At 39.1% G+C, this 27,979-nt stretch overlaps 1 protein-coding gene and 1 long non-coding RNA gene across 3 annotated transcripts; one reads left to right on the forward strand and one right to left on the reverse strand.

Annotated features, from left to right (window-relative positions):
* On the reverse strand, positions 1-27,962 carry SLC9A8 (solute carrier family 9 member A8). Its single transcript, XM_083801168.1, has 16 exons — positions 27,811-27,962; positions 27,102-27,280; positions 23,060-23,140; positions 18,244-18,302; positions 16,659-16,742; positions 15,598-15,699; positions 14,843-14,877; positions 13,646-13,789; positions 12,231-12,369; positions 10,256-10,361; positions 8,212-8,328; positions 6,563-6,645; positions 4,689-4,800; positions 4,046-4,266; positions 2,832-2,978; positions 1-1,550 (listed from the first exon to the last, which is right to left on the reverse strand). The coding sequence occupies exons 1-16, from the start codon at positions 27,936-27,938 to the stop codon at positions 1,443-1,445; spliced, it is 1,845 nt and encodes a 614-aa protein (XP_083657294.1). The 5' UTR covers positions 27,939-27,962; the 3' UTR covers positions 1-1,442.
* LOC310882425 lies at positions 18,309-27,280 on the forward strand. 2 transcript variants are annotated; one of them, XR_014572955.1, is made up of 3 exons: positions 18,309-18,585; positions 19,149-19,205; positions 25,405-27,280. It is a non-coding gene; the product is annotated as an uncharacterized lncRNA (long non-coding RNA). The 2 variants fall into 2 exon arrangements; XR_014572954.1 differs by having other exon boundaries at positions 18,309-19,205.
* Positions 27,963-27,979: the final 17 nt, after the last annotated feature.

Here is a 27,979-nt window from a genome sequence, read left to right on the forward strand (position 1 = left end):
TTTAGGATTCCAAATACGATCTTGAACTTTTATTCCTCCCAGCTGGTAAGCAGTTGATTAAAAAACCCCAGTAACAAAACCAGACCGAAAATAAATCTTGCTTTGAGAAACATGTCCACTTGCATGTCTGACTTACAAGCAGAACTTCAGTTTTACATTTCAACAATGAATATGCAAATAACTGATGAGGAGTTTGCATCAGTCATGATAGCAAACTCCTGTATGTGTAATCATGGCAAACGCAACGAACGCTGTCTGTTTAGATGTATGCAAATGGAGCAAATGAACTATGCCATGTAGAAAAAGTGAAATACTGATTAATTTGAAACAGCATAAGAGGAAGAATTATACTACCAAGACAATCTAATGGACACTGTTTGGCACTTCCCAACTGAGGATGATTTCATAATGTCATAAGCCTTCTATACCTGGATTTTATTTTTATAAACTCTCCTTCCCCATGTATGCATTTAGTTCATCAAACTACCGATGTGGAAAATGCTGCTTCTGCTTCAACCAGAATTCAGAAATTCCACTGGTGAATTCTGGAGCGTTAGGGGCACTTCATGAATTTGGTAAAACAAAAGCTGCTGCTCTCTAAGATTTGAAGCCACTGTGCTAACACAGAGCAACAACTAACTACAGACAAACTGAACTGTGCGGTTCCTTAAGTGAAGGAAAAAAAAAGTTAAAACTACAATTTCAAATGCAGTTCTGTACAATCGTATAATCCCCCATCCCTGCAAGTCATGCCATAATCAGTACATAATCAGATTAGACACCTCAGAATAGTTTAAAAAAATAAAACCATAAAATTGAAACCGAGAAATTTTTAAATGACAAAAATACCAGTTTTAATAGGTGCTTCCTTAAGTGTGCAGCATCTGCTTTTTGTCAAGGTACTTATCTTCTCTGGTTTCATAATGTGCAAATCCCATAAGCTATAGATTTATTCCAGCCAACTTCCCTTACTAGTGCTGAAACAAATTCACAGTATAAACTGTCAAGACTCTCCATGTGAATGAGTGTGTGTATATATACATCTATATATTTAAAAAAGTGCAACTCATCCTATTTTGCAGAGTCATACAGTGGCTTTGTACTTCACACATATACAGCAGATTTCATAATAGGAAGAAGACCTCGCATTAAACATAATGACATAGTAATGTCATTATTTCATAGCAGATGTTTCTGCTTTTTAAGAGGCTGTGTGGAGTCTGCTATGCTATAGAATCTGAAAAGTTCTTTATTCAGCCCAGTGTCTGACACTTAAGGGGTTCAGTCACTGACTAGCGATATCTAAATATGCAGAACAAGATATGCCCCAAATCGGAAAGTTCATTATTAATTTTCCAGCTATTGTGCAGTCAGACTCTTGATACTTAAATCCACTTTTTGAAGATCAAATGATAAACTCATTGCACTCCTTCCCTGGTCTGCTATAGCAGCTCTTGCTCATCATCTTCAGATCCTGAGGGTCCTTGTCGTACTTCTTCATACCATTTGTTTGTGAGGGTTTTCATCTGTATGCGCCCATGATGCAAGTCCTAAGGCACAAAAAACCCAGAACAGTTGTTATTGAGCTGCAACACTACTTGTGTGTCTGAGAGAGCGAAAGAGAAAGCCTAGTTTAGCACATTCCTCAGGAAATAATCTGTTTGTGGTCTCTAAGTGTACAAAGCCGTTCTGTTTCCTACCAGAACACATCAAGTGCTCAATCAATTAGTAATTATTTCCAGGGGTGATATTTTTGAGAGATGTTTTTTACCTGTTTTTCTAGACAGTTGTGCTTTGTGGATTTTAACAGTCAGAGTCATCTAGATGGCCTTTCTTTGAATCTCACTCTCCTCTACGTGTTCCCAGGGACAGGGGAAAGCTTGTGGCTTGCTTTGGTGATTCACGTACTTATTTTTCTAGCCTTTGGTTGCCATCTGGATGGTTGCCTGCATTTTTGGCTACCAACTACAAATCAGATGCTTGCCCTTGTTTCTTGATTCATTTCTGGTTTTACTAAAACCAAAAAAAACTCCTCTGGCTCTTGCAGGAAAGTGCTGAAAGCATTCTTTTGAAAATAAAGGTACAAAATAAGAAAAATTATATGTTTGAGCAGGCTAGGAAGATGGTACACTGTACAGAAAATGTTTAATTGCACAGCAAAAATGCTTAATTCTATGGCAAATTAGAAAAAAAGTGATATGGCCGAGAAATCTCAGGATTCTAAGGCCCGGAGTGAAAATGGCACAGTATTTACACCTCTCAGAGCCACTCAGCGTTAAATTACTTGTTCAGGTCAGGTGCCACTTTGCATTTACAGCTCCACAGTCTTCACCTCCCAGTGAAGGAGTCTAAAAAAAAAAAAACCACGAAGGCTGCAATCCTTATTCATAGTTCCAGGAGAAAAGCTGCACTCTGCAGAAAAATCACAGCTCAAAAATTCATAGGACCATGTACAGTAAGGGGCAGCAACTTTGTGTGATAGCACTTTAAAAGCTCTGCAAAGGTGGCAGTAGTTTTTCCTAGAATCAGTAGTAATTCCTGATACCCTTCATGGTAATCTGCAAGCTTAAAGGCAAGTTCAATAAATCCATGCAGCTTTTTAACTTTAATTGTGGTAGTCCTCAGGGGTGCTCACTTAATCCAACCGGCAATTTTACAGTGCAGCTTTTCATTATAGCTGTTCTGCATATGCACAAGGAAGATATTACATGGCTCTCTTTTCCTAGTGTAGAAGTTGCATGGCTGCACTTGAGTCTTGAATGGTGCAGAGTGAAATGACAACCAACTCTACCACAGAGTTTCTTTTTTTCAAGAAAACAAGAAAGACTTACTTCTTGTGTGAGTCGTCTGGTGAAGAAAGGATTCAAATACTTAGCATCAAGCCACATAAACCCTTTGAGGTCCTGGCGTTTTATGTACTGGGCTTCATATTCCTCCTCTGTGAGCTCTGACAAATGTTCGGATTCTATGGTATTTCCCTAGAAATATCACAAATTGCAATAACCTGAGAAATATTGCAGTTCTTTCTTCCAGCTTGCTTTATCCGCCCCCACTCTGCTCTGTTCCTTCTCACAACCAATTCCTATGCCGGAACAAAATGGAAATTATCACCTCAGCCTACCAGGACTTATGGCTGTATGAATCTGTCCAGCTGTTGACTCCCAGAGTCACTTGGCTTCCCTTTTCATGCTGAAAGGTGAAAGGCTTCAAATATTCCATAATTCTGTACTATTGCTACGGATGGATTTCTAGCGTGCAGGTATTCCTCTTGTGAGCTGAATGATGAGTTTATATAGCAAGCAACACTTTAATGTCAACATCTCACTGAAAACAAGCCCTGTTTCAGAACATGCCATATCCCTGAGCTCTTTCTATAGACATCTACCTTTGTAAACAGAATAAACTAATTCTGAAGGCTGCAAACTTTCTTAAAGCCTTATGCCAAGAGAAGCGGTTCTTCAGACCCCACAGAATAATACCCTGTGTGTATCAATTTGATGGTTTGGGACAAAACAGGAAAATGCTCCCAGGATACTTCATATACTCCTGTCTTTAGCAGATGAGTTTTGAGCCTGGCTGTTCGTTTTCTTCAATGCTTCTGTTTAACCAGAAACGACTTTAAAATAAAACCCAGTCGCAGAGGTGCTGTTGTTACCACGTTCTCATGGCCTTTGCTTTGACTTTTTCAAAATAATTTCCATCTGCCTTTTATGATTAATTTATGACTCATAATACCCTAGCTACTTTCTGTCTGTATATGACTCTATCCTGTCTCATCTGTCTTATGCTTTAAGGTTACTTTAATTTGTATGGATCAATTTATGATTAGATTGAGTTAAGATAAATTACTTTCAGGTCTTTGTCCAGTTATTTGTGTAAACACTAACCAAGCTCTGTTTTTGGGATATTTTAAAATGATACTGCTTGGCTTTTTCATACCATACGCCCATTACTTCCATCTTACTTTTTAGTAAATAGTAAAATACTAGTTTTTTCCTTGAAAATGAAAAAAAAAAATCCTCTGAATAAGACAACAACAACAAACCATCTTCTCTGTCTTGCTAAGGTTAATGTCCTTCTTGTTCCTCTTGCGTGCTTTGGAGTCCTCAATATCAATCAGTCTGATGAGGGGCATGGTTCCTCCTCCCAGCAGCAAAATTGTGAACAGCACAATGATGATTGTTGTTGTCCCAATGAGCTGTCGCTTCTCGATTGGTTCCAAGCCCAAATGAAGGCTGAGGGCATAGGGAATTGCACCACGTAGACCTTCAGAGAGAAGAGTAAATCGATGAAGAATGAATCAACACCATTGTTAGTCCTTAGCACCCCGATAACTCAACAGGAATCCTCCACCTTTAAAAGATTTTTACAATCCTATGCCGCACCCAGTTATCTATCATTTGGTTACCATCCTAAAATGAATAAGAGGCCTTCAGGTATTGTCTTTCAGACTGAAGCAGCTAGGTTTTTAGGAAAGTAGATTCTTGCAGAAAAGTTTTATTTGGTATCTATACTGCCCGGTCCCGTAGCACAAAGGGGAAAGAACATATCTATTGCACTTGGGTTTGAGAACAGTGCAAACATTAAGTTTTCCACAGATGGAAAACCAGTTCCTCTCAGAGTAGCCCACAAAGTGAAAGAGATTAAACATTCTTTTCCAGTCCTCCATACTTTCAGCTTTCACTTACCACTAAACCACATGATGAACATCATTTTGGGGGTGATTTTATGATCACGGAAAAAGTTGAGTAGGTAGGAAAGTGGAAAAATATTCACTGCTCTACCAAACAGAACAAGTACCTGAAAAACAAAAATCAAAGCAAAAGACTGACTGATGTGTTACAGTCACCCAGGCCTGAATTGCGTTGCATTTAGCTTGTACCAGCTAAGGTGAATAAACCCTTATCACCCACAAGTCTTATAAACAGGCGTGTTGCTAAACCAGCATAAAAATATCTCTCAGCATCAGTCAATGTGGAATTTAACATTTAAACGTTTTGCCTGCTTAACTGAAATTAAACCAGACTTGTCACTGACAGAGACCAGACACTACTTTACTTATAATAAATAAATGAAACCCAGGAGGCATTCCAGAGAGACCAAGAATTACTTTGGGTAAAAGTTTTCCTCAGTTCAGCTCCTTTAATCATTCCCTTGGCACAGCAGCTAAGAGGCTAAGATATTTCTATTGTCTCCCCATGGACCAGTTCCTCAGAGAAAAAGGCCAGAAGCCGAACAAATGGCATGTAATTCAGTTCCTCAACACTTGCCTGGGTACGGTTATAAAATACACCAAACATCCAAGCAACATTGTGAGGGGAAAAAAAAAAGTACCATTGCTTTATTGACAGACAATCAATGAATACAATGAAAACTCTAACTCAGAAAAGCCGTTTTTCACAAGAGCATTGCTTTGTAAGCTCCACCACAAACAGACCTTACAAAGGTAAATATCCTAGAATTAGTCAGCAGGATCCTTGAAGGACTGTGCTGTTTACTTTTATGAATCACCCTAAAATTATTCAATTTGCATTATGGCTGTGAGGGCAATGCTACAGAGAAGGAAGTTTCACACCTTAGATATATATTAGATAAGGAAGTTAGGTATGTATGTGCAATGCAGCAAGAGCAGTTCCCTGTGCTGATATCATAATCTATAACCTGTAGAGAACAATTCTTCCTTTTAGCCGTGGACTAAAATGTACTAGTATGCATTGAGGCATGTGACGGGAAATGGATTCCCATTTTCCTCTTTTCACTCTGCAAAGAGAATGTACGTTTCATGTTTCACTTAATTATAACAGCAAAAGATGTAGGGAAATCCCATGTGAAACATAATCCAAAGTATTACTACAAAAAACTACACTGAAATACAGAAAGAAAGAAAAAGAATTAAGAAAGAAGTGAAAGAGTGAATAGACATTAGAGAAGTTCTGAGTAAGGGCTATTTCTAAAGAAGGCAAGCTCAGAGTGAAGATGTGATGTGTGGACTAAATTGGTTTAATATAAACAAACTGCAAATATCTATGACAGTAAGACACAAAAGCTGTAGTCCTGGAGTGACAAAATGTAGCCGAGTTTATATTAGTTTGCATTGCTGTTTCTACAAACTGCCCCCTCACACAAATTCTTCATATGAAGCTAAAGGTACGTAACTCAGGATTGTTTTCCAGGGAAATGAATTCTGGAATAAACTGGCATTTATAATAACCTTGAAATCTTTTGAGATTTATTTTAATAAATCTAGCAGGGTTCAAAACAAGTAGGGTTCTTATCCTTCTTAGTAAAAATCTGGTATGCTGAGGTTCCAAAATAACAGTAAACTGGAATTCCTTAAAGAAGGCTGATGCATACGTACACCACAGTGCTGAGAACAAAACTAATAATTTCATGCTATTAGTGAGAATTAACTTTGTGCAATATATAAAAATACAAAAATATTTTTACAAACACCGATAAAACCCAACAAATAGTCTAAAATATTGTAAGTGTAAGGGTTTATTTTTCCCCACAAGTACCATAAAAAAGTACCTAAACAAGGTTGAAAAAAGTAAATACTTACTATGCACCAGATGACAAAGGATGTTTCAAACTTGTGAGGAAAACTAAAAATTGACAGGCCAAGAAATGCAAAAACACACGTTTCTGAAAAAGAGAAACCACATTTGAAATAAAGAATTCTGTAAAACCTTCTCTATTCCTATTACACATTATTACATATGGTACATAAAATTCATATTCATTTCCTGACCTTTGAATGCTCAAAATAAGCATGAATGCCATTATGCAAAAAAGCCAGATACTCACTGTTGCTGGACTGCACTTTAGTCTGTGTGCAGCAGGCTTTTTTCAGCTGTAAATTACTAATAATTATGAGCTAGCAAAACCTTGTGCTAAAAATTTTTCTTTATTCTAAAGACTGAGGAATTTTTTTACTTAAAGAATACAGGACAAGCTGTAGAACACAAGCTTAAAGGAGCAACCACTAACAACTTCTGCAGCTTTAAATCAGATTCTCTATAAAACTGATATGTCAGACACAGTCCCATATATCGCATGTTGAGCACTATTATAAAGTGTCCAATGTATAAATACTTTCAGTTCTTGTAAACTGTAGGAGTTCACAACTTTCGCTGTAATAAAATACTGCATTGTATGATCTACCAACCTTTGCATATTCTAGTAACCTCTAGAAGTGATGTTTGGAAATCTGAAATAGTACCGCCAACGCGCAATGACTACTTCCATCCAAACATTTCACTTCCAAAGTACCAACTTCTTAGCATTACAGAATCTCACAGTGAGACTGTTTCCTAAGTCTACTATTCTGGTAGGTGTCCTAGCAAGGTAGATCTCTTATCATAGAGGCTGTTACAAACAGGAAGGTTTTAAACAGACAGTAGCGATAACTGAGTTATTGTAGCATAATGCATTATTGCTCATGCTTTGGATACTGGCTACTTCCATTTGCATAGCCAAAACTTGCTGTAAATGTGTAGGAAATTATCAGTAGCGTAAATTAACTCCTTTGGTGACTTGAATGAATGCATGGTTTTTAGCACTCGTAATAGATTAAGACAAAACCTGATGAGCTACTGGTGCTCAGGTAGTGAGTGGTTAAGTCTGCAGCAATGTCACTCCCCGACCATGTTCCAAATGCATCTTTCTGCAAACAATATAGAACATGTTCATGCCATCCCCTAAAAATAGGGAATATAATACCGAATCAAGTCATTTCTTCAAAAGTTTTCCTTTGATAAACCAACGGAAAGGCTACAGGACACTGCGCTGCCTGTATGACCGCTCCCAAAACCAACTTTTCAATCTGGGAAGGTATTGTTTTTGCAAGCAGCTTTTTATATCCAAAATAATTTACAGAAAAATACTGCTAAGAATCCATCTCCTGTGACTAAAAGTGGACCAGAGGAGTCAGAGATCTCTACTTGGTTATCAATCTTGTTGCAAATCTTAGCAGGAGCCTGCAGGATGGGAGAAGGAGAAGATTTACTGTATGTTTTATCCAGGATGGCAGGAAAGGTGACTTTTGACTGCCTCCCAGCCTGCACTATTAGGAAGTCTCTTAAAGGTATGTACCACTGACATATGAATATCTAGAGGAAAATTCACATCTCTCCTGCTCCCATTGGAATCATCATTTCATGCAAATCAATTTTTAAACTGTATTAGTCATATACCAAAGGTAGCACCTACCACACATGAAAGCAACAGTTCTCAGTGTCTGCTGCATTAATATCTGAGTAACCGGGGAGAGGTTATGGTGTGTATAGTGGGACATGACGATGCCAGAGAAGAGGATTGCCATGATACCTGTAGAGAAAATGCAACAGTCAACAGAAGAATAGTTTGCATGCTGAAAATACTGTTTGTATTTACACCCCATATTAACGCAAAAGCTTATGAAGCAATGACTGGGGTTTCCATTGCCACTGCTATTCATGCTGTTTTCATTACACTGGTCATATTAAATGCTAGGAGGTCCAATATAGGTCAGCTGCAACCTAGAATAAATCCCTGTTATGTCATGCTTTCCCATAAAAGTAAGGGAAATAATAAACTGATTCTTGACTGCTTTTCCTGCCTTTCACTCTCCTTAACACATAGATTAGATCAAAAAGTAATAAAAACAATTTGAGAGTAGTGAGGCAAGAGAACTGTATGATTTAGCTCTCCTAGAAAAGTGTGTCATTCTTTCCTACATGCTCATCAGCCAATCAATCGCTCCACCAGAAGCGGAATGAGACCAACAGGGCATGGGTGTGAATCCACTCCCGTAAGGTGTACCAAATGATAAAAATTAAGGAAGACTGCCTACCTACAATTTGCTATCAATCTGAGAACGAGAAAGCTAGCGAGGCTTGAGAATTCAGGGCAAAAATAACCTTTGTGGGATGATAGAGCCCACTGTGTAGGGCCTGTAAGGAATGTCACTGTGCAGAACGTGCCTTGTCTCCAGCATACAGGTCACTACACCAGCTACTACAGGTAATTTTAGAAATTAACAATAGCCACTTAATTTACCATTATAGAGTTCAATTCCCCTAATGACATGCACAGCTTGGATGGAGGTACAGCAGCTGATATCGTAGGCCAGAACAGATGTCTCAGATTTCACTGTATTCTTGCATCTTTGGGATTTTTCCATCTACCTTGCTTAACGGCTCTTGGTTATTTATGGGAAAGAAGAATCTGAATTTCAACCTATTTCTCTAACTGCTCAAGACATATCACAGGAGCTGTCAGTTGTTCACTGTTCATAGGGAGCTAGATATCTTAAAGGAAGTTTTAAGCATTTCCACAGCTGCTGCATAGACTTACACCAGAGGAGGATGTCATTTGAGATGATGGCTAGGACTGTGGAAGAATTTAGTAGCACACTTCAAGAACGACTACTGTATTCCTTGTGACAAAACTGACCAAAATTGACAACATAACCCAGAAGAAATCAGTTGCAACATGGTGGCTTTCTATGATGGAGTTACAGCATTGGTGGATATGGGAAGAGCAACTGACATCATCTACCTTACATTCTTATCATATACACCAAGATCTTAATGAAATTAAAAATAGAACAATACCAAAAAAAAAAAAGAACCAAGCAGATTCCCTAGATGTATGAATTAAACTGTTGCATCTCTTTCCACTTTCCTTTGAGAAAGAGACAGGAAGCTGATTGCCTTTAAAAACCACTTAAATCAGCAGAGGTCAGGGATGTTGGGTATCCAGGTATCCAGCAGAACTGGACCCCGGTCTTTGTACTCGATTCTGCAGGACGATGGAAAAAGTTCACCTGCAAGCCTCTTCTCCTGGCCCTCAGAAGAACTGCTACCTGGTGTCCAGAGATACATAAAATATTCATTGGTCTCAGCTAACTTCACTGAAGGACGTGCAAAAAAAACAGCTACTGGGTAGTAGGACAGCCATTACCTGAGTTAGCTAACACAGCTAAGCTCTACAGCATGCAGCTGAAATCCTACCTCTGTGTTAGGCAGAGGTAACCGGGAGAATACTGTTTGCATTGGCTAGCTAATGCTTATGAAAACTGTGATTATCTTTTCTATACCTTTATAACATTTAGTAGAGAATAAGTGTTCCCCTAAAGTAAGGCAAGGTCAGAAGTAAGAGCACAGGTTAAATGAGAAAACACGTAAAACAAAAACAGGGGCCCTCTTAGACACGCAAAAATACCTACTCAAATTTATCAAAGAAACTTGCACATACTCATTTTGCTACTCACCTGAGAGTGAGATACCTTCTGCAAGTCCGTAAGGAAGGTAAGCAAAGATAATCATCATCCCAAACTCTAAGGAGGGTGTCTTCCTTAAATCAATGTGCTTTAGCACGTACACACGAAAACGTTATGGAAAAGGTAAGTCAAAAAAAATCCAAAGAAAAATTTAAATTGTTACCATTCCGTTACAAAACAATGATTATGCTTAATCTTAATCAGTACATACTTACTGGATAGCTAATAAAGTCTTTAAATTGTCCCATGACTCAAGTGTAGAAAGATTAGTAATTTCTTATGAGGAGTGTTTCTTATAGAACCTACCACTGGTAGAACCCTGTCAGAATGGACAGACTTAGAGACAGGAAAGTTCTGCTGATGTACCTACACAATACTGACAACAGCATGCTAAATTGTTTGTATCTACAAGGGCCATCTCCCTATACACTCAGTCTTTGAAATTTCTTCTCCAAAACTACTGTAAATAAGCCACAACAAATTGTTAAATAGTAAAGGCTTTCCTAAAAACAGGAGAGAGTTACGAAACAGCAAAGTAAAAAATAAAAGTTTTCAGTTCTCTTTTAACAAAAATAATGTATTTTTGTCTTAAATATTTAAGATACTTAAAACTTACTTCACATTTGTAAGTCAAAAGTGTGGGCATTTGTCAAGGGCTGCAAATTCAGCTTTGCATCTCATGTGTGGTTCTGCAGCACAGCTGCTAAATACAAGAAGTAGATTTTGCCTCAGATTTTGTTTAGTTATTTGCCACACTAAGCATGCAAATAAACTTTTCTGGTCAGTCACTAGACTTCTAGTTACTTTCAAATGGATGTGACAGATCTGCAGTAATATTAACAGTGAGGAGACATGTTCATTTATTCCTTGAATCATATCCTTGTCTCAACTCTGAACTTACCATCTCTGATAAAATTCAGAGGATAAAAGGCCCGTCACATGGAAGTTCACATTCCTCTTGAGTCAGGAAACAGCAGCAACCTTCAATCATACTTATCTGCTGGAAACTATTAAGAAATTTCCTTTGCTACACTGAAATTTTGCATGTTTGGGGGAAATCTAACTCTGAGGCACAAATAACTGTAATTGGGCAACTAAGCAGCTTTTCTCTTGGTATCATTTAGGTATCAGTCAAAGAAACGTTAAACATCTGTCTCCCTCTTTTATTGTGATGTATGGAATAATTTAAAAGTTCATGGAATCAGGCTAATGAACCAAAAGAGAAAACATGTCAGTATTTAATCAATCTGTTCTTGTTATTTACAAACAAAATACTTCACAGTACGTCCCAGATGACATGAATAACTGTTACATGAGCCTAGAACAAAAAAGCTACCTACGGTGAATTCAATGTTAACATTAAAGCAAGCTCTCAACAAAGGTACCTGACTTAAACAAACATCCTTCCTTATCTCAGCAGAGAAGCTTCTGGGTTGTTTAGCAACCAATGCATGCAAGTGGAAAAGGCAAAATATAACTCCACGTAAAAACAAATAGAACAGTATCTGCATTCAGCTGGCTGATTACACAGGGGCAGACGAGGTGGTCTGACTCAAAAGCCCTTGGGAAAAGGAGCTTTTTTTTCTTTTAAATTAACTGTTTTATATATGTAGAAAATGAGCTGTGTTTTTGTAAAAACGGATCAGTATTGAAATGGAATTAATGCATTTTGAATTTACAAAACAATTACCGTATTTTATAACACTCCAGTGCACATAATATAAGCTACTATACAGCATTTCAGACCTTAATTATGTTCATAAAAATTTGATGCAACTTTTTCATATACACCCATGCACACTAATACAAAAACAAAATAAGCATGAGAAAATCCTCAGCCAACAAAATGATCTCTGTTAAGAAACATCCCCTAAGGAATGCTGAAGAATATGGGAGAGGAAATACTATTAGAGTGTTGAAGTTCACCAATTTCTATCTGTGTATCACCAAAATTAAAAAAGGATATTAATGCAGAAATAAGGCCGGTAAGTGTGCCAAGTGCTGCAGAGCCAAAAAACATCTTAAGAAAGTATCCCAGTGCCTGTAGAAAGGTTTGCCATCCACTTACATCTGACATATTTTCTCTTGTCAAACCTTCCGCAGTGCTGGATAAATAAAAAATAATAATAAAAAAAGAAACAGTTACAAATTCTAAGCCTGAATCCAAAAAAGACAGCTTTTGAGAACAACAACAAAAAAGACTTGTATTTCTTTGTTGCTAGTACTTTTAAAAGGCTTTTACTGTGATATATATAACAAGAGGAATGTAAAAAGATGTTAAATCAAGTCTTAGTGTAATCCCCAAAGGGAAACCTAATTCTGCCAAAAATTTGGAAATCCAGCATTGGTCTTCTGAAGCTTCTCAGAATGGTGTAAATAGGCTATGATAATGCCCAATATTACAAAACAATTTTCAAACTTTGAAAGGAAAACACATTTTGCTGTGGTAAAAACTCTGGGCATGAAAGAGAAAAGTCAGATCACGTGATCCTCTGAGAAAAACAAACGAACAAGGACACGTCTCATCAAATATTTAGGTGTGAATGAGAGACAAGAAGGTCACTGGAGAAAAACAAAGACATTCTTAAGAGGAAAGAGAATAAATCTCTTTGAATTTCAGGAATATCTTTCACAGAATTCCATGCAAAAAGGTATGGATTCTAACTAATTTTCTATCTGAATACTCTTAGTCTTCACGGTCTTCCATAAAGGGACCATGACTGTATTAAAAAGCTATTAGTTCACAGGAAAATTACTCTAACTTCTCTACCTTCTTAGCTGATCTACTACTCGTATGCATGCACAGTGATATCTATTGATTTTAGCAGTAATATGAAAATACGGCTATATATCTCTATTTTTTACTCTTTCAGCCACAAAGAACTATCATGGATAAATGATAAAGACATTGGATGCTCTCGTTCCTTGTGATAGCCCCAAAATAAGTTCCTATTGCATAGATGTTAATGTATCCCCCCCAGACTGAAATGTGATTCCAGGTATAAGCCAATGATACAGGAGATACAGCTGCAAAATTGGCAAGATAAATATTTTTGTGCAAGCCTGAAAGGATGCATGTTGGTTTGCAGTTGCCAGGACCCTAAGATGGAAAGAGATCTGATAAACTTGCAGACTTACATAACAACCTGGGGTCAATTTGATGAGGCACTAAGGGAGCTGCAAAAAGACAACCATTTAATGTCTCCTGCCTATGCAGTTTATGCTCTGAATTGCTTTTAATAGTACAAAATTCAGCATTGTACCAGAAATACATGATTTGTTCCAAAAGCAGATTGAAGAATTCCTGTATATCTGAACAACCTATCAACAGAAAAAAACGTGGCTGCTGTTTCCTTATATGTATTGTTCAAATGCACTTACTTGGTCAAGACGATAGAGACTGCATCATTGAGAATGCTTTCTCCAAAAACCAACATGTTAAGTACAGGATCCACATTGAGGGCATTGAAAATGGCAATAGTAGCCACAGGGTCAACTGCAGATATTAAAGAGCCGAATGCAAAACTGGGAGAGCACAAAACAAAAAAAAAAAGAGAACTAGATGAAAGAAAAATATGTACCTATTAAACTTATATTAAAAACTAGTAACAAAGATGTTATGTCTTACAGTGTTTATACATAGTAAAATGTTATGCTCTCTTCCCATTAACAAGAACTTGAAGTGACAAAAGGGATGGTTTTGTTTTTCAAAGAGAAAAGTTGTTGTGTAGCTGGAAGAGAAATTTGAGAAATACATAGCTCCCAGCTCTCAACAACAGTACCGACGTCTCACTCCAACTAAGTAAGAAAAAAACAAACAATTTTACAGATACTGCCTAAACCATGTGTCATATATGCATAGTGTTACCTGTTTAGGAGCACTAAAAAGCAACATCTAAAAGGAACAGCTAAAATTTCATTACATCCAAAGATGGACAATACAGAGGCAATGAGACTGCTCAGCTGCGTAAAATCAAACACAGTAACAAATAAGGAAGATTTTTGCTGTTCATGCTTGTTTTACTTGTTATGTTTCCTGCTTGCCACTTGACTTATTTATAGATTTTAACAGAAAACTGCTGTATTTTGCTATACAATGAACAAGCAAAGAAAATCCAAAAATAATGCAAAAATGAACTCTGGGCTGGTGTCCTCCTAAGAACCTGATTAGATTCTTTGCCAAGTTCTTGAAAAATCTACATTACTGATACTGAAAAGCTCATTATGTCTTTTAAGACACTATTTGGACGAGGAAGCTATGCCTTTTTCATATATATTAATCATGTCAACTAATCAAAGTTTACATATTTTAACTTAAAAGGTTGTTTAAAGAAAACAAACATCAGTGTGTTTCCTGGCTGGCAAAACAACTGAGCACAGGATACTATTTGGAAATACGAGCATCGTAATAGGGTTTAGAAGCATTAGATCAATTTCTTGGTGTAATACACAATATTGAATCTAAGCAATCCAAAGAGTAACCAGAAAAGCTTGCCAACTACAGTGCATTTCCCATATACAGTGTTATCTTGACGAGTGCTCCATTTCACGTACTACTCCATTTCCCCAAGAGCTTACCTGTCTGTCATGTTGAGTTTATAAATTACATCAGCCTGAAATAGGCAAAACATAAAAGAATCACAATCGATCATATTTTCCTGCTATTTTTACAAATAAAAGCATTAATCAAATCTTAAGCTCATTATCATGAAAAAACACACCATAATAATATCAGAAATGATAATAATAAAAAACATAGTAATGATATTACCCAACCTAACATTACCCTGCTACAACTCTGGTCACCCCAAAGCAGGAAAGACCAGACCAGACTGGAACAGATACAAGTAAGTAAAGTAACCAAGGCAGTCAAAGGAACGGAAATGTGTGAGGCAAAGACAAAAAGCATCAACTGTTTGGCCTAACAGAATGAAGTCTCAAAGAAGACATAATCATCTACGTCTATGTATTGGGTTAACTGATCTAAGAGGAAACACCAAAGCAGAAAAGTGAAAGAAAGCTGTCAACTGAAGGACAAGTAAATTTAACACTGGAAATAAGAAGATGGCTCTTATAGAAGGCAGGTTTTGGAACAATCTTCCAGTGGGAAGATCAAGTAAGCAAAAGAAAATAAAACTCAGCTCAAGTCTTAATTGCTTTTAACATGAAGCATGTACGGGATAATATTGCATTGCCTCTGAGGAAGCATGATAGCAGAGAACTGGACTTTGTGACCCAGGAATTCACTTTCACTATGTTTGCCTGTTCTTGAAAAATGGACTTTCAAAGAGCAAGCGGCATAAATGTAAGTGCTTCAAAGTAGTTATTCTTACCTGGCCCAGGAAATAAATTCCTCCACCTACAATGAAAGCTGATATTGCTGTGCCAAATACAGAAAATAGCGTGATGGAGCCTATGTTCTGAAAAAAATTGCCCTGGAACACAATAACACATTAAGTAAATCAGTGAAAATGGACAGAGGGAAAAGCCATGGTTCAGGTTTGCATCTAAATTAAATTCTGATTCACAGCTGTGTTCCAGAAATAATAAGGCTTCATTAGTTTTATTCCAGGTATCCTAGGACATATATCCACACAATCTGCCTGAGGAGCTTGCTCTCTTGAGGACAACAGCAAAACCCTGTGATATCCAGGACGGGATGTCAGTTTGGTACTATAACAACAAACTAATCCTCAGATGAGCAATTTAATTTTCAGAAGCACTTGGACCAACCTGATGAAACTGTAAATGAATCCATCTGTTGTAGAAAGGGCATGTGAAAAAGACTTGTAAACAACCCAGCTGCTAGTCCATTTCTTTAGGTTGCAATTTTGAATAGAAAAGTCTTCAGCGATGGTACCACTCACAGTATTACTATCTCCCACTGCTCTCTCTCTTCCGTGGTACAGTTTAAACAGAAAGGCAGCACACAGGGTGGATGAGAACTGCTTCTGCCAGAACTAGCACTGTGAGAAATGTCCATGGGAACACAGCCTCTCAGGCAAACAGTGAAAACCCTTGCAATCTTTTTTGCCCTTCCCCTTCTTTACATAAGGAGCAACCCCACCTTTCCCACTTCTGTTCCTACTCCTTCCCATTTTGCCTCCTTCACATCAGCCCTTGTAGGGCTCCAATGAGGTAAGAAACCTCTTCAACCAAGGAAAATGACGTCTGTGCTGCACCTACCACCTTGCCAACATTCAGTTAACAATAACAAACTAAATTCCTTGCATTCTAGGTTGAAGGAGCTTATTATTTTTGCACTCTCAGTTGCCTGAGAATGAATATGGTGGAATTTAGTGCAATTATTCTAGATTTCACTACAATAACTTAAAGCAGAATCTACTCCAAACAAAACCTCAGCATTTAAAATGAGTGTCTGACATTGGCTAACCTTATGCAATGAATATCCAGATTCAAATATAATAGGTGGAAGCAAAAGCAGAAAAAACATATTTGGGCGAAACATTTCTTCTTCCTGCAAAACAAAAATGAAGCATAATTTGAAGGATATCATGATTATTGAAATAACACTGAACCTTCCCAAAGGAAATTATTAAAAAATAACAATGAAAAAATGGGAGTACCACATTTCATTTAAAAAGCTACATCTGACTGAAAATCTATACATTTTAATGTATTTCAACTGAGCAGAAAGAAAGTTTTCCTTTAGGAAAATAACTGCCAAGAAATACTAAGCCTCAAGCTAGGATTAAAATTCACTACTCAGATCGAGATTTTTCACTTTAGTAATATAAATCCTGTTTAAAACTGGCGATTCAATTCACTGTGATTTCAATCAGTTCACTGATCTAATCTGAATAAACTGTTTGATCCTATTAAACAAAATCACAATTTAAATACTGCATTAATTATTATTGCAGGAATAACGAAGAGTCCATTGCTTTGATTATGTGGATAAACTGCAGGAGGCAAAACCCTTGCTTCACTGTAGACTTCACCTCTTGGGGACACTTCTGCCAGGATTCTCCCTCCCTGGCAAAGTCTCTGTAGCTCCATGAAGAAACACGTAAGATCTCATGGCATCACACATTAATTCAGGTTGGAAGGGACCTCTGGAGGTCTCTGATCCAACCCCCTACTTTAAGCAAGGCCAACTCAGAGCAACTTAGGTTGCCCCAGGCTTTATCTAGCCAAGCGTTGAATATTGTTGTGGATGGAGATTCCCACAGCCTCTCTAGTCACATGTGTTTGGTTATCATCTCTGTTAACATTTACTTCCTCGCATAAAGTAAATCACGGAGTTCCAGGACAAGGACATCCTTCTGCACAGCAGCTTTGCTTACATTTTCTGCTGGAAGTAAAGCTCAAATCACATTTCCATTGTCTCAGTGTAAGAAATCCTGCTGCCTCAAGCACACTGGTGTTTGCAGTCTTTCCCTAAGAAGCTCTGGAGTACCAAGAAACATGCCATGCTGAATGGATTCTCTGTGAAGTGTCTGTTCTCAACCTCATAATATGTTACAGTTTTAAGTATATGCAAATAAAATACGTAAATAACTTAATTTTTAGCACAGCTATTCTGGAGAGGTGCTCCTTTCTTCCTCTGTGAAATCTACATTAGAATCTCCAGGTAAAACATGTAACTTTGCAGTGTATCAAAACACTTTTTTAAACACCTACAAAATTAACTCTAAAAAGAAGAAAAGGACTAAATCTAGCCAATAACTATATAAGAGAAATAATTGAATTGCTGTACTTTTAACTGTAACTGGTCCCACAGTGCAAGATGCATAGTACCCTCTTTTTGGGGATAAATATTGTGTAGAAAATGAATAGCAGGATCATGACATCAAATATTTGGTGTTATTATTACTAAAAAAAAAATAAAATATTTGGCATAGAGTATAAAATACTAAATTATTGGAAATTACCTCTAAAGAAAACAATATTACTAAGTCTTATTTCAAACATTTAGAGCTTGTTCTGTAATTAAAAATTAATTGCTTGAAATATACCTTCCAGTTGGCCAGCTTTTGAGCCTCTATGATTTTTATAAAAGCTCCCATAAGGATACCTAGGAGACAATGAGATAATATTATTAAAAATTCACAAAACACACCACTGTTTCCATTAACTGTTATAGACTGTCAGTCAACAAAGTTTTAAAAGTATAAACAAGGCAAAACATAAAGCAGCAGGTCTTTCATTCCTAAATCACAAAAAATGTTGGGGTCTGATATAAGATAGCTTCCGATACGTTACATAATTACATAGCTTCCGTACACAAAAGATTGTTGCTTAGGATATCTAAATAGTGAGCACGCACATTGGCAGTACTGTGTTCGCTGTTCCTAAAGGTAAGTGGTTTAACTGCTCAGAAAGGCTTTTCATCTAAAATGCATTCAAATGAAATTTGTCCTGTCTTCCTAAAGAATCAGGAAGCTGTTAGTTAGATAACTGTGCAACAGCACAAAACAGCCATGTCATTTCAATGCTATTTGCAGCATTAACACAGCTTAAGTGAAATCAAAGACTTCTCCACAGAGGTGAATTTTGTCTCAATGAAATCATAGCACTTACTGGCAACGGAGTAGACAACAAATTCTGATCAGGGTGGGGATACTGTCACAACTATTTCCCAAATGGATTACATGGATTTTAAGTCATGCAGAAATACTAATTTAGGTATAAAAGAATTTTATCAAGGGTGCTGCAAACTCATTGGTTAGAGATTTTTGTGCTCTTTCCTCCCACACATTTTCAAACAGATAAGTCAGAAGACTCCAAATTAACAAGATTTTGTTTGGCCGTTTAGATAATTCTTAGCCTGTCATTACTTGCATCCAAGGAGTTAAGAGGAATTTGTCTTTGGTCAGATTCCAGATCTGTGTTTCTGTATATTTCTTTTTATTATTCACAGAATGAAGGCTTAATAATCAAACGCTGAGATGCAGAAGTGAAATACACTGAATAAAAGGTAAGAAGTGGCTAAGAAGTGTTAAGTGTGCTTTCCTGTAACCCATGTGTTTTTCATTCCCTCATACCATAGCTATCAAAAGAGTATTACAAATAGCATCACATGGATTACTGCTGATGGATGTGTCATACGCAGAAAGCCATGAGGCTTAAGCCTTCTTTCATACAAAAATATGTGAAGGCATTGGTTCCAGAGGATAGAAATACTTGTTCCATTAAATGCTTTATATGGAAAAGAAGAGCAAAACGTTAATGAAGGAACATCAAAGGTCTGGTGTCCTTTGAAGGAGGGTAGAACGCAGATACAGCCACTCACATGCCAGATAAACACAGGTTTCAGTACTAACAGTCAGGCTTTCTATTCTGGGATGGAAACGATGTCAGAAGTCAAGGACTATAACGTTTCTGATTTTTGCAGAGTAGCAACACTGTCTTCAACTGGCACAGACAGCACTTGTATCACTTAACAAGTTTATGTGGAAAAAAACCCAAACAAACCAACAACCAGACCCTATACATCTGAGGACACAGACTCCAAGAAGCGCACTTTCCAAGAAACTGTCAGTATTTTATGAATTAGCATTGATAAACCTTGCATAAAACTGTGTTTTGAGGGGATTTAACGGAAATGAGAATCCCTTAAATCACTTCTGCAGAAGTGAAAGGGCTCCAGCACAACTGTGAGAAATGGGACCACTGGGAGAAGGCAAAACCGGTCTGCAGGCTCTGGGCTGGGCATCGGTATCCTGTGAGCTCAAGATGCTCAAGTAAATGGCCAGTCCCAATCTGTTTTGGAAGAAGAGCTAATCATAAGCTGATCCTAACAACAGTGTCACAAAAAGATAAGATCCTTTCATGATATCAAAAAGTTAAATGACCAGCAATGTAAGTGCAAGGCAAGAGCAGAGGTTAAGGGAAAAGGACGAGCCGGGACTACACAACTTACATCTTTCTGTAAGACAGGCTAGTTCTGGCTGCCTATTATGCACACCTGTACTATTAAACTAAGATTACACTAAGCAAAGTCATGGAAGAGGGCTGCACAAAATAACGCATCACCACGATGGCTTAAGAGCAGCAGAATGAAACTTTGATAATGGTTTGTACAACCTGTCCCACACATTACAAATTACTTCTCTGTTATCACTAGATGGATGAAAGCAGTCTTCTTTCAGATGGTTCCATTTATTACATCAGCAAGATCAGTTCAGTGTTTTTGCCAGGGGGCTAATTGGACAGTTAAGTCCATAAAAGTTAACCTCATTCCTTAGATAACATGACACAAAGTTTCTTAGTACAAACAACTTCAGGAACAAATCTGAGAGAAAAAAATTTCTGGCAATTATTTTTACCAACAAAATTCCAGTACCTTTTAAGGATGAAGATCAAAATCTACCCTTAGAGAATGCACTCCAGCCCTGTTCACCAGGAGACTAATATGCACTAGAAATGGTAGAACAATCTTCTGAGCAGCTTAGACAATGGCAGGATAAACAGTTGTGAAAACCTTACTTATCTGTTCAGCTGCCATATTTTTTAGCCCTCAATAACTGCCCAAGAACATTTGTTTAATTTACAAGTTAAAATAGGACACACCTCACTTCTGGCACTGCTAGCAAAACTGGATACTTGAAACTCAAACTGTGCTCTTGCAGCTGTGGAGATCATTACCAGTAACAGAGGTTCACTGACCAGCAATTAGCTGGCAATTCCAATGATTATACAGATGCCATGGCCTGTCAGCAGAGCTCACAGTAGTTTAAATATGACTGAGTCAATAAACTAAATAAATAAGGCTTAAGTGACACCGGACATCTGTTAGCCTGGTTGCTACTGGGTATAACATTCTCCTGACTTAGTGGGATTGCATTTGCTGCTATCATCTAGTCTGCTTTGGGAGGCAGCCTACAGCTACGCAATGGTTTGCACACTGAAAACTGAACTGTGCGAGTTTCTTATGCGGCTTCTGTGTGAAAACACGATGCACTGATACTCCTTACTGATCTTGAGTAATAGTGACAGCCATAGCAGGAAAACTCAGCAGTTTCATGAACAGGCTTTTGTTGGCAGTGACGGGAGCACAGAACGTATCAGCACAGCTAAAGTCCCTGCCCTGCTGCTCAGATGCCAAGAACAAGAAACGGAAAGAGAAGAATGTCTGTGCCTCTGCTGCTCCCTGCAACCCTCAGCAGGAGCAGTGACACAAACGTGCCTAACACCTCAGTGCTGCCCAATAGTTGGCCTGGGGCAGAATAATGGCAATGATAGCAAAGAAAATCCAAAACTACGCCAGCAAGAGCGAGCAGTATATTGCTGCACTTTAAATGGGGGAATTCTGTACAAAGACAAAAGATAGTGAAGAGAGTAAAGTCCTTCTGAAACCTTTCAAGACACTGGAAGACATACCAAACAAATCATCTCACCTGTCAATAGCAATGTGTAAGAAGGAGAGGAAAGAGAAGTGTGTTAATAGGGAATCAAGACTTGGTTTCCATGAGGATGAAGAAGTCAGGATGATCTACAGCAGCTCCGCTCTTTCCATGTAGATAGAAGCCTAACCACACAAGAAGTCTGGTGGGTGAGGGGTGCTGCTACTATAAAGATGAGGTGTGCATGCAATACACAGGAAATCCACACCATCACCATGACAAATTTCTTAGAGGTCTATCTGTTTTTCAGCTGCACGGAAATGTCAAAATTCAAATATGACCTTGTAAGACAATCTCTCTTTGAATTTCAACACCTTCTACTATGCTGGTAATGTGATGTGGCATGCATCAAATAGAGATAACTAAAAATTCAGGGTGTTACGCCTTGGGGAAAATATGTTTTTCTTCTAAGTAACAGCTCTAAGATTTTCTCAATCTAGCACCAAAAAGATGCCAGAAGATTCCTGTTTTCCAGAAAGTGCTGGGTGCTGACAAGGACCAGAAAGCTTATTTCCTCCCATTGTGAAATGGTGTGAAAATACAGCGAAGAGGTACGACAGAAGAAGGTACCAGAAATTACAGCAGGCAAAGCCCAGGAGAAAGACAAAAATCTACCCGCCCACCACGTATTACATTCCTCCACGCTGTGTTAGGATTACCGTTAAGCATCTTTCTCTTTGTGCTGTAGTTTTAGAATGGCTGTCAGTGAAAGTGTCACTCCTAGTAGAAGCAAAAGTATCACACAGATGCTGGTAAGCAAGTTTCAGAGACAGGTGGAAAACTGTTTCCTGGGGTTAGTTAAACCAGGTTCTTTAAACATTGTTAGACATTACGTACAAAAAATAATAAATGTATTTGGCCTGATTTCCTTCTCATTTACACATTTATAAATCAGAGGCAACAGCATACAAATAAGTGAAACTATCATAACGTAAAACTGTAGGCTTAGGAATACTCCAGATTTGGTTCAAATTAGGTAAGGACGTGATTATCATTAAGAGTGGCGTTCTTTTACCTCAGGTCGTAGGAATGGCTCTTGTCATGGTACTACAGGGAAAGTAGGTATCTAGCACAGTGATAACTAAGTATCTGAAAGTCCAGGGCAAGTTTTCAAGATACAATTATATCCACAGCTTGACTAAATCCAAGTCTGGATTCAAGAATGGAGGTTTGTTGCCAAAGTACCCAGGTAGCAACATCCCTACAGTGCCCATGTGTCATTTTGCTGGGCCACTCTCTGTACATATGCTTATTTCTTGAATTTTTTCATCAATTTAATTCTTTGAATTAGTTGTTTTGTTCACTGCATCCACTTTGCCACACCTTTCTAGTGATGGCTAGCACACAAAAGCACAGAATTTCAAGCACAGACTACTGAGTCCCTGAATTAACACAAATCCAGTATAAAAAAGCCATGGTTACTCACCTAAAGAAACAACAGCTACACTCTCTGGTAAAAAATGAAGTCGGTATTTTATCAGTAAATGCACCAATATGATGCAGATAGCTGTAAAGAAAAAAAAATAGTAGAAAACTTAGAAGTGTTGGCAGGGAATAAAATACGCTTTTAAGTAGTATTTCTAAAATGCATGCAGGAAATCTTTTCCTAAGGATTTAGTAGAATACCACTAATGAAAATAACCAAATTTTAGGCTCCTAATTCTCAATGAAATACTTAAATTAATCTACAAATGACAGAAAATAACTAAGGCAAATTTTAGCACTTAAAATTATCTTCTAAAAATACTAATATTACTGCCTTTAGAGGCTGATTCAGCTTACAAGAAAATTTTCTCTGAACACCAGCTGTGAAAAATGACAGTCATACAGAACACACTATTTTAATGTCTTTTTTTTTTAACATTTCCATATCTTTGAAGTAAAACCTGTAAGTACACATACACATAGCCTCAATTAAAATTTCAGTGCTACACTCTTTCACACCTGACTCTCTTTGAGGAGATGGGCTTTAAGTAAACGGATAATCACAGAACCAGAAAAGTTTACACTGGAAGTGATCTCTTGATGTCATCTAGTCCAACCTCCTACTCAAAGCAGGGATAACTTTGAAGTCAAAGAAGTTGTCCATGGCCTTATCCAGTCAAGTTTGGAAATCTTCAAAAGCGAAGATATCACAACCCCTCCAAAACCTAGTTCCAGTAACAGTCTCATGGCTGCTTCCTTCTTGTTTTGGGAACCTGACAAGAGTCTACTACTCACATTTAGTGTTGCTATGAGGCTGCAGGATGGATAACTGCTTAAATATCTTGATTCACATAAACCTAGATTATTAAATTCCTACCAATTTTTATTTGAGCATTCTGCATGTTGCAACTGCAATTCTTCTCCCATGTTAATCTAGCTCAGCAAAGAGTCAGACAAAGAAACAACATCTGGCTTGCATTTCTGCAACACATGCATTTCACTCTATTCACTACAGAATCTTTCAGCAATGGCCTAGGATATAAACTATTACTGCTCGCATTTTGTCAGAAAGCAACTGAAGCTCAAGCAGAGTCAACAGCGTTTCATAGGTGGAATCAAACTGTGGCTTGCTAAACGCAGCAGAGCCTCTTTCAAACTGTGCAGTTTACAAACCTAGCCGTAACTGCAGTGACCTAGCTTCTGTGAACCGCTCTTAGGGATTCAGTTGAACCGCTCCTTCTAGTTAACAACAACAAAAAAACGCTGCAGCTGGTTCAGAACACTGCTTTAAATTGACAGGCTGAAAGGTGCGACATGTTCCACAAGAAACTCAGAGCACTGGCGTGGCTTGCTGGCTCACACCACCTATGTGCTACTGGCATCTCCATCATGATCTGCATTCACTGTGCAGCATCACAAAGTACAAAGCTCATAAATGTCACTTTTCTTTGTCCTCCTCTCCTGTGCTAGGGAATTGGAATCACACTGATGCCTGCATTCTCCCCCTTGTTATCTCATACGCCCTGCTCATATACAAGCGTAGCATTTTATTTATGTGCATAGGAATGGATGGAAGGATGGGCTTACAAACTGAGCAAGGTCTCAAGAAATACACCATAATATTTGCTCAGTTACTGGCATGCAAATTGTTTGTGGCCAAAACTGTGGGTTCTGAATGACAAGCAGGGACAGCTCCATTCAGGAAGACCGGCAGGACTCATTTCCCTACATTTACTCCACTTCCACACCACCAATCTTTACAATATTGATCCGTAAGTTTTCAAACACTGGTGTTTACAGCACAATACTTTAATGCAGACTGAAACTGCTTACTTTAGGTGCTGTACTAGGAACTGCAGCAGTTCAGGAGCTAACAAGCAACTCAGACATTTGACTACCAGCTGCCAAACTGTTGGAGCAGTAACCTCATCACGTATCCCAAGCAGTTTTTGTACACTTGTCCACCAGTACTACTGAGTTTTGTATCAATTTCCTGTCCATTAAGCACAAATAATACGTGTCCAACAAAGACATTTAGGATTACTGTTAAAAGCATTCCACACTGCTACTGCCTGGGACAGATCCATAAAGTATCTGTACCCTACAGATTTCCAGCAAACTCCAATGCAAGCACAAATATGCTTTCCATTTAGCAGATCTAAGTGCCAGCTTCTTTCTACTTTTTACTTTGCTTTGACAATAAAATAAAAAGCAACCATGGCCTAAGAAGTGACTCCCACCACCAGAAATACTGTGCGGCAGCCCGGTAGATTCCTTAGCTGCTTGTCACCTATTCCTTGTGTAAGACTGCTCAGTTTGTATTTGGCAGCATGTCATCTCCTCCAGGCGCTTGCACGTATCAGGCGTAAAACGATCAGGCAAAAGGCTGGAAGAAGCACTGCTCTGGACAGGCTGTAAGAATATTCGAGTGTCCCCCTAGGGAAGAGCACCCAATATGTCGGAAGGACATATTCCCGGATCCCATGGATGCAGCAGAACAGACAGGTAAGACTTTTTGGCTCAATGGGCTATTGAAAATGAAGTAGTGTTTGAACAGATGAACAAGCCATGGGAAATTTGGGATTGGAAACTAACTCACAGTACTTCAGGGATGTTACATCTGGGGCTTGAATTTGACACAGGCAGCTCAGGACAGATCTGCTTCTGAGTCTGTCCCAGTTTAGAACATTTTAAAGGCCATTTTACAGCGCCTAACATCCAGATTTAAGAGTACTGTAGGCACATTTATGTTTGTCCTTACTACACTCTTAAATGAGATTACTATGAATGGGAATAACTACAAAGAGTAAGCTTTTATACTAGTTTCACTTTGTTCATGGAACTCCTCTGTCCTGAGGGTGATGCTCTCAAGATGCATTAAGCTATCGTACTGGCATAAACAGGCTGGAACACGGTCAAAAAATCATAGCTCTGTTCTTAATGTTCTTCTGACCTTTTAAAATCCACGAGACACGCATATTCAGAAATTTTACTTTAATCTTACAAGTTTTCTGAACGACTGCATTTCGCTTCGGTCTTTCGTTTCTGTTCAAATTCTACTATGCCACTGACCACTGGGAAAACATCAGCCCTCTTTGAAGACAAATTGGTACTGTAGAAATAAGTAAATTTTTTTTTCTCTTTTTAAATCCAACTGATTTGCAGAAGTTTCTGCACTGCTGTCAACTCCATAGCTATTATTTCCTCCATTTGCTACAGGAGTGGCTACTTAGAAGACTGGCTGACCCGTCTGGCAGAGAAAAGGCTCTTTCAGCATAGCTTGCTTTGGAGAAACCAAGCACACACACGCACAAAAGAAAACAGACAAGCAATCCTCTGTGAAAGTTTTGTTATTGTTACAGTTTTGACTACAGCATTGCTCTAAGCAGATGGTGGGAGACAGCTATATTCTACTAAAGGAAAGATGACAGCCTAGGCTGCAGAAAATTGGGTGTGCATCTGCCATTCAAAATGCCTGTGTATGTGTAACAACGTTAACATAACTATGGCAATCTGCATGTAGCTCTCGCACTGGTAAGAATGTTAGAAACCTGACAGACAAATAGATACTGTACTTTAGTACTTGGGCAGGTAAATCCAACCCTCTGGTATCACCCTACATAACAAAGTTTCTTGAGTGATGTCTGGAAGTGCTAGAACCAATCAAAATTGAAATCTACCCAGTATGCTCCACTCAGAGAGAGATCCAAGCACCGCAGGGCATTCTGACAACATCTCTCTCATACATGCACACATGCCATGTGCTTGATTAGGAACGTGAAGCCAATTGAACATGTTGTTTGCACTTTGAGATCAATGTGAAAAGGTCTGCAATGGGCCTCAGTTTCCATGGGTCTGGGGGAGGTCAGGTAATTAATTTTGTGTGTGTACACTCAACTATTCTAAACCCTTGTGCCTGTACAACCCTCCACAGACAGAAAACCAGAGGAGACATAAAACAGCATGATTCTGAAAGTCAGCCCACATCCTCACATGCAGAGTATGCTTAAGAGCGATTAAGAGACTTTCAGTTCATCATTCACCTAATACAAGAAGACTAAAAAAAATTGTCATGCCACTAGATTGCTCCTCTTGCTGTGCTTGGACTCCAGTCTGAACTGGAAGGATGGGTTTAGCAGGTGTAGGTACCACCAGCTTGGTGGTAGCAGCCAGCGTGGTGCGGAGGGTGACATTGATGGCTTCATGGGTGACATTTGCAAACCTGTCAGGACGATACAACATGTGGTTACACCAGCCGGGAGCAGCACGATAAAGAATTAGCCGAGAAACCCCACACCACACCGATTTGTGCCAACGACCAGGACATCCCGGTTGCTTCCAGAAGCGCTCTCTGACCCCGGACAGACAGCGGGGCTTCGCATTCACTGAGGTTTTTACTGCCCAGTGTCTTCGTGTGGTGCTGGCACCAAACACCCTGCACTGCAGCGAGGGGGGGCAGCGAGGGCCTGACGCAGCGACACCCAGCCTGACAGCGACCCGGGCCCACGGCCACCGGGGGCCACCTGGGGCCACTCAGGGACCACCCTCGGCCACTCAGGGCCACCCAAGGGCCCGGCCTCCCCCCGGGCTGCTCCTCGCAGCTCCCCACACCGCCCCGCAGCCCCCCGCCGCAGAGCCCAGCCCCGAGGCCCGGCAGCCGCCCGGGCCGCCCCAAGGGCCCGAGCCGGGCGCGGGGAGGCTCCCGCTGAGGGGAACGGCCCCCGCCCCCCCGCGGGCCGCCGCCGCACTCACTCCGCCATCTTGCCGCCCGCCGGCTCAAACCGTGCCACTTCCGGGAGCGGCGTGGCCGCTCTAGCCGGAGCCTCCGCCAACTCTATGGTGGGAAAAGAGCGGGGGCTGCGGGGTGGGAGGGCGCGCATGCGTGTAGGAGCGGGGAGGGAGGGGGCGTTGTCGCGCGAGA

This window comes from Anser anser, assembly GCF_964211835.1.
Source record: "Anser anser genome assembly, chromosome: 16".
Lineage (NCBI taxonomy): Eukaryota > Metazoa > Chordata > Aves > Anseriformes > Anatidae > Anser > Anser anser.

Bases quoted from the DNA above. Each gene is read 5' to 3' on its own strand.
- SLC9A8 (XM_083801168.1), bottom strand. From the start codon at position 27,938: ATGCGCGCCCTCCCACCCCGCAGCCCCCGCTCTTTTCCCACCATAGAG. The intron at 6,646-8,211 runs GTAGGTGCTACC...TCTCTTTTTCAG, and splicing joins AACTGTTGCTTTCATGTGTG to AAACGTGTGTTTTTGCATTT. The intron at 4,267-4,688 runs GTAAGTGAAAGC...TTCTCTCTGAAG, and splicing joins GTTCATCATGTGGTTTAGTG to GTCTACGTGGTGCAATTCCC.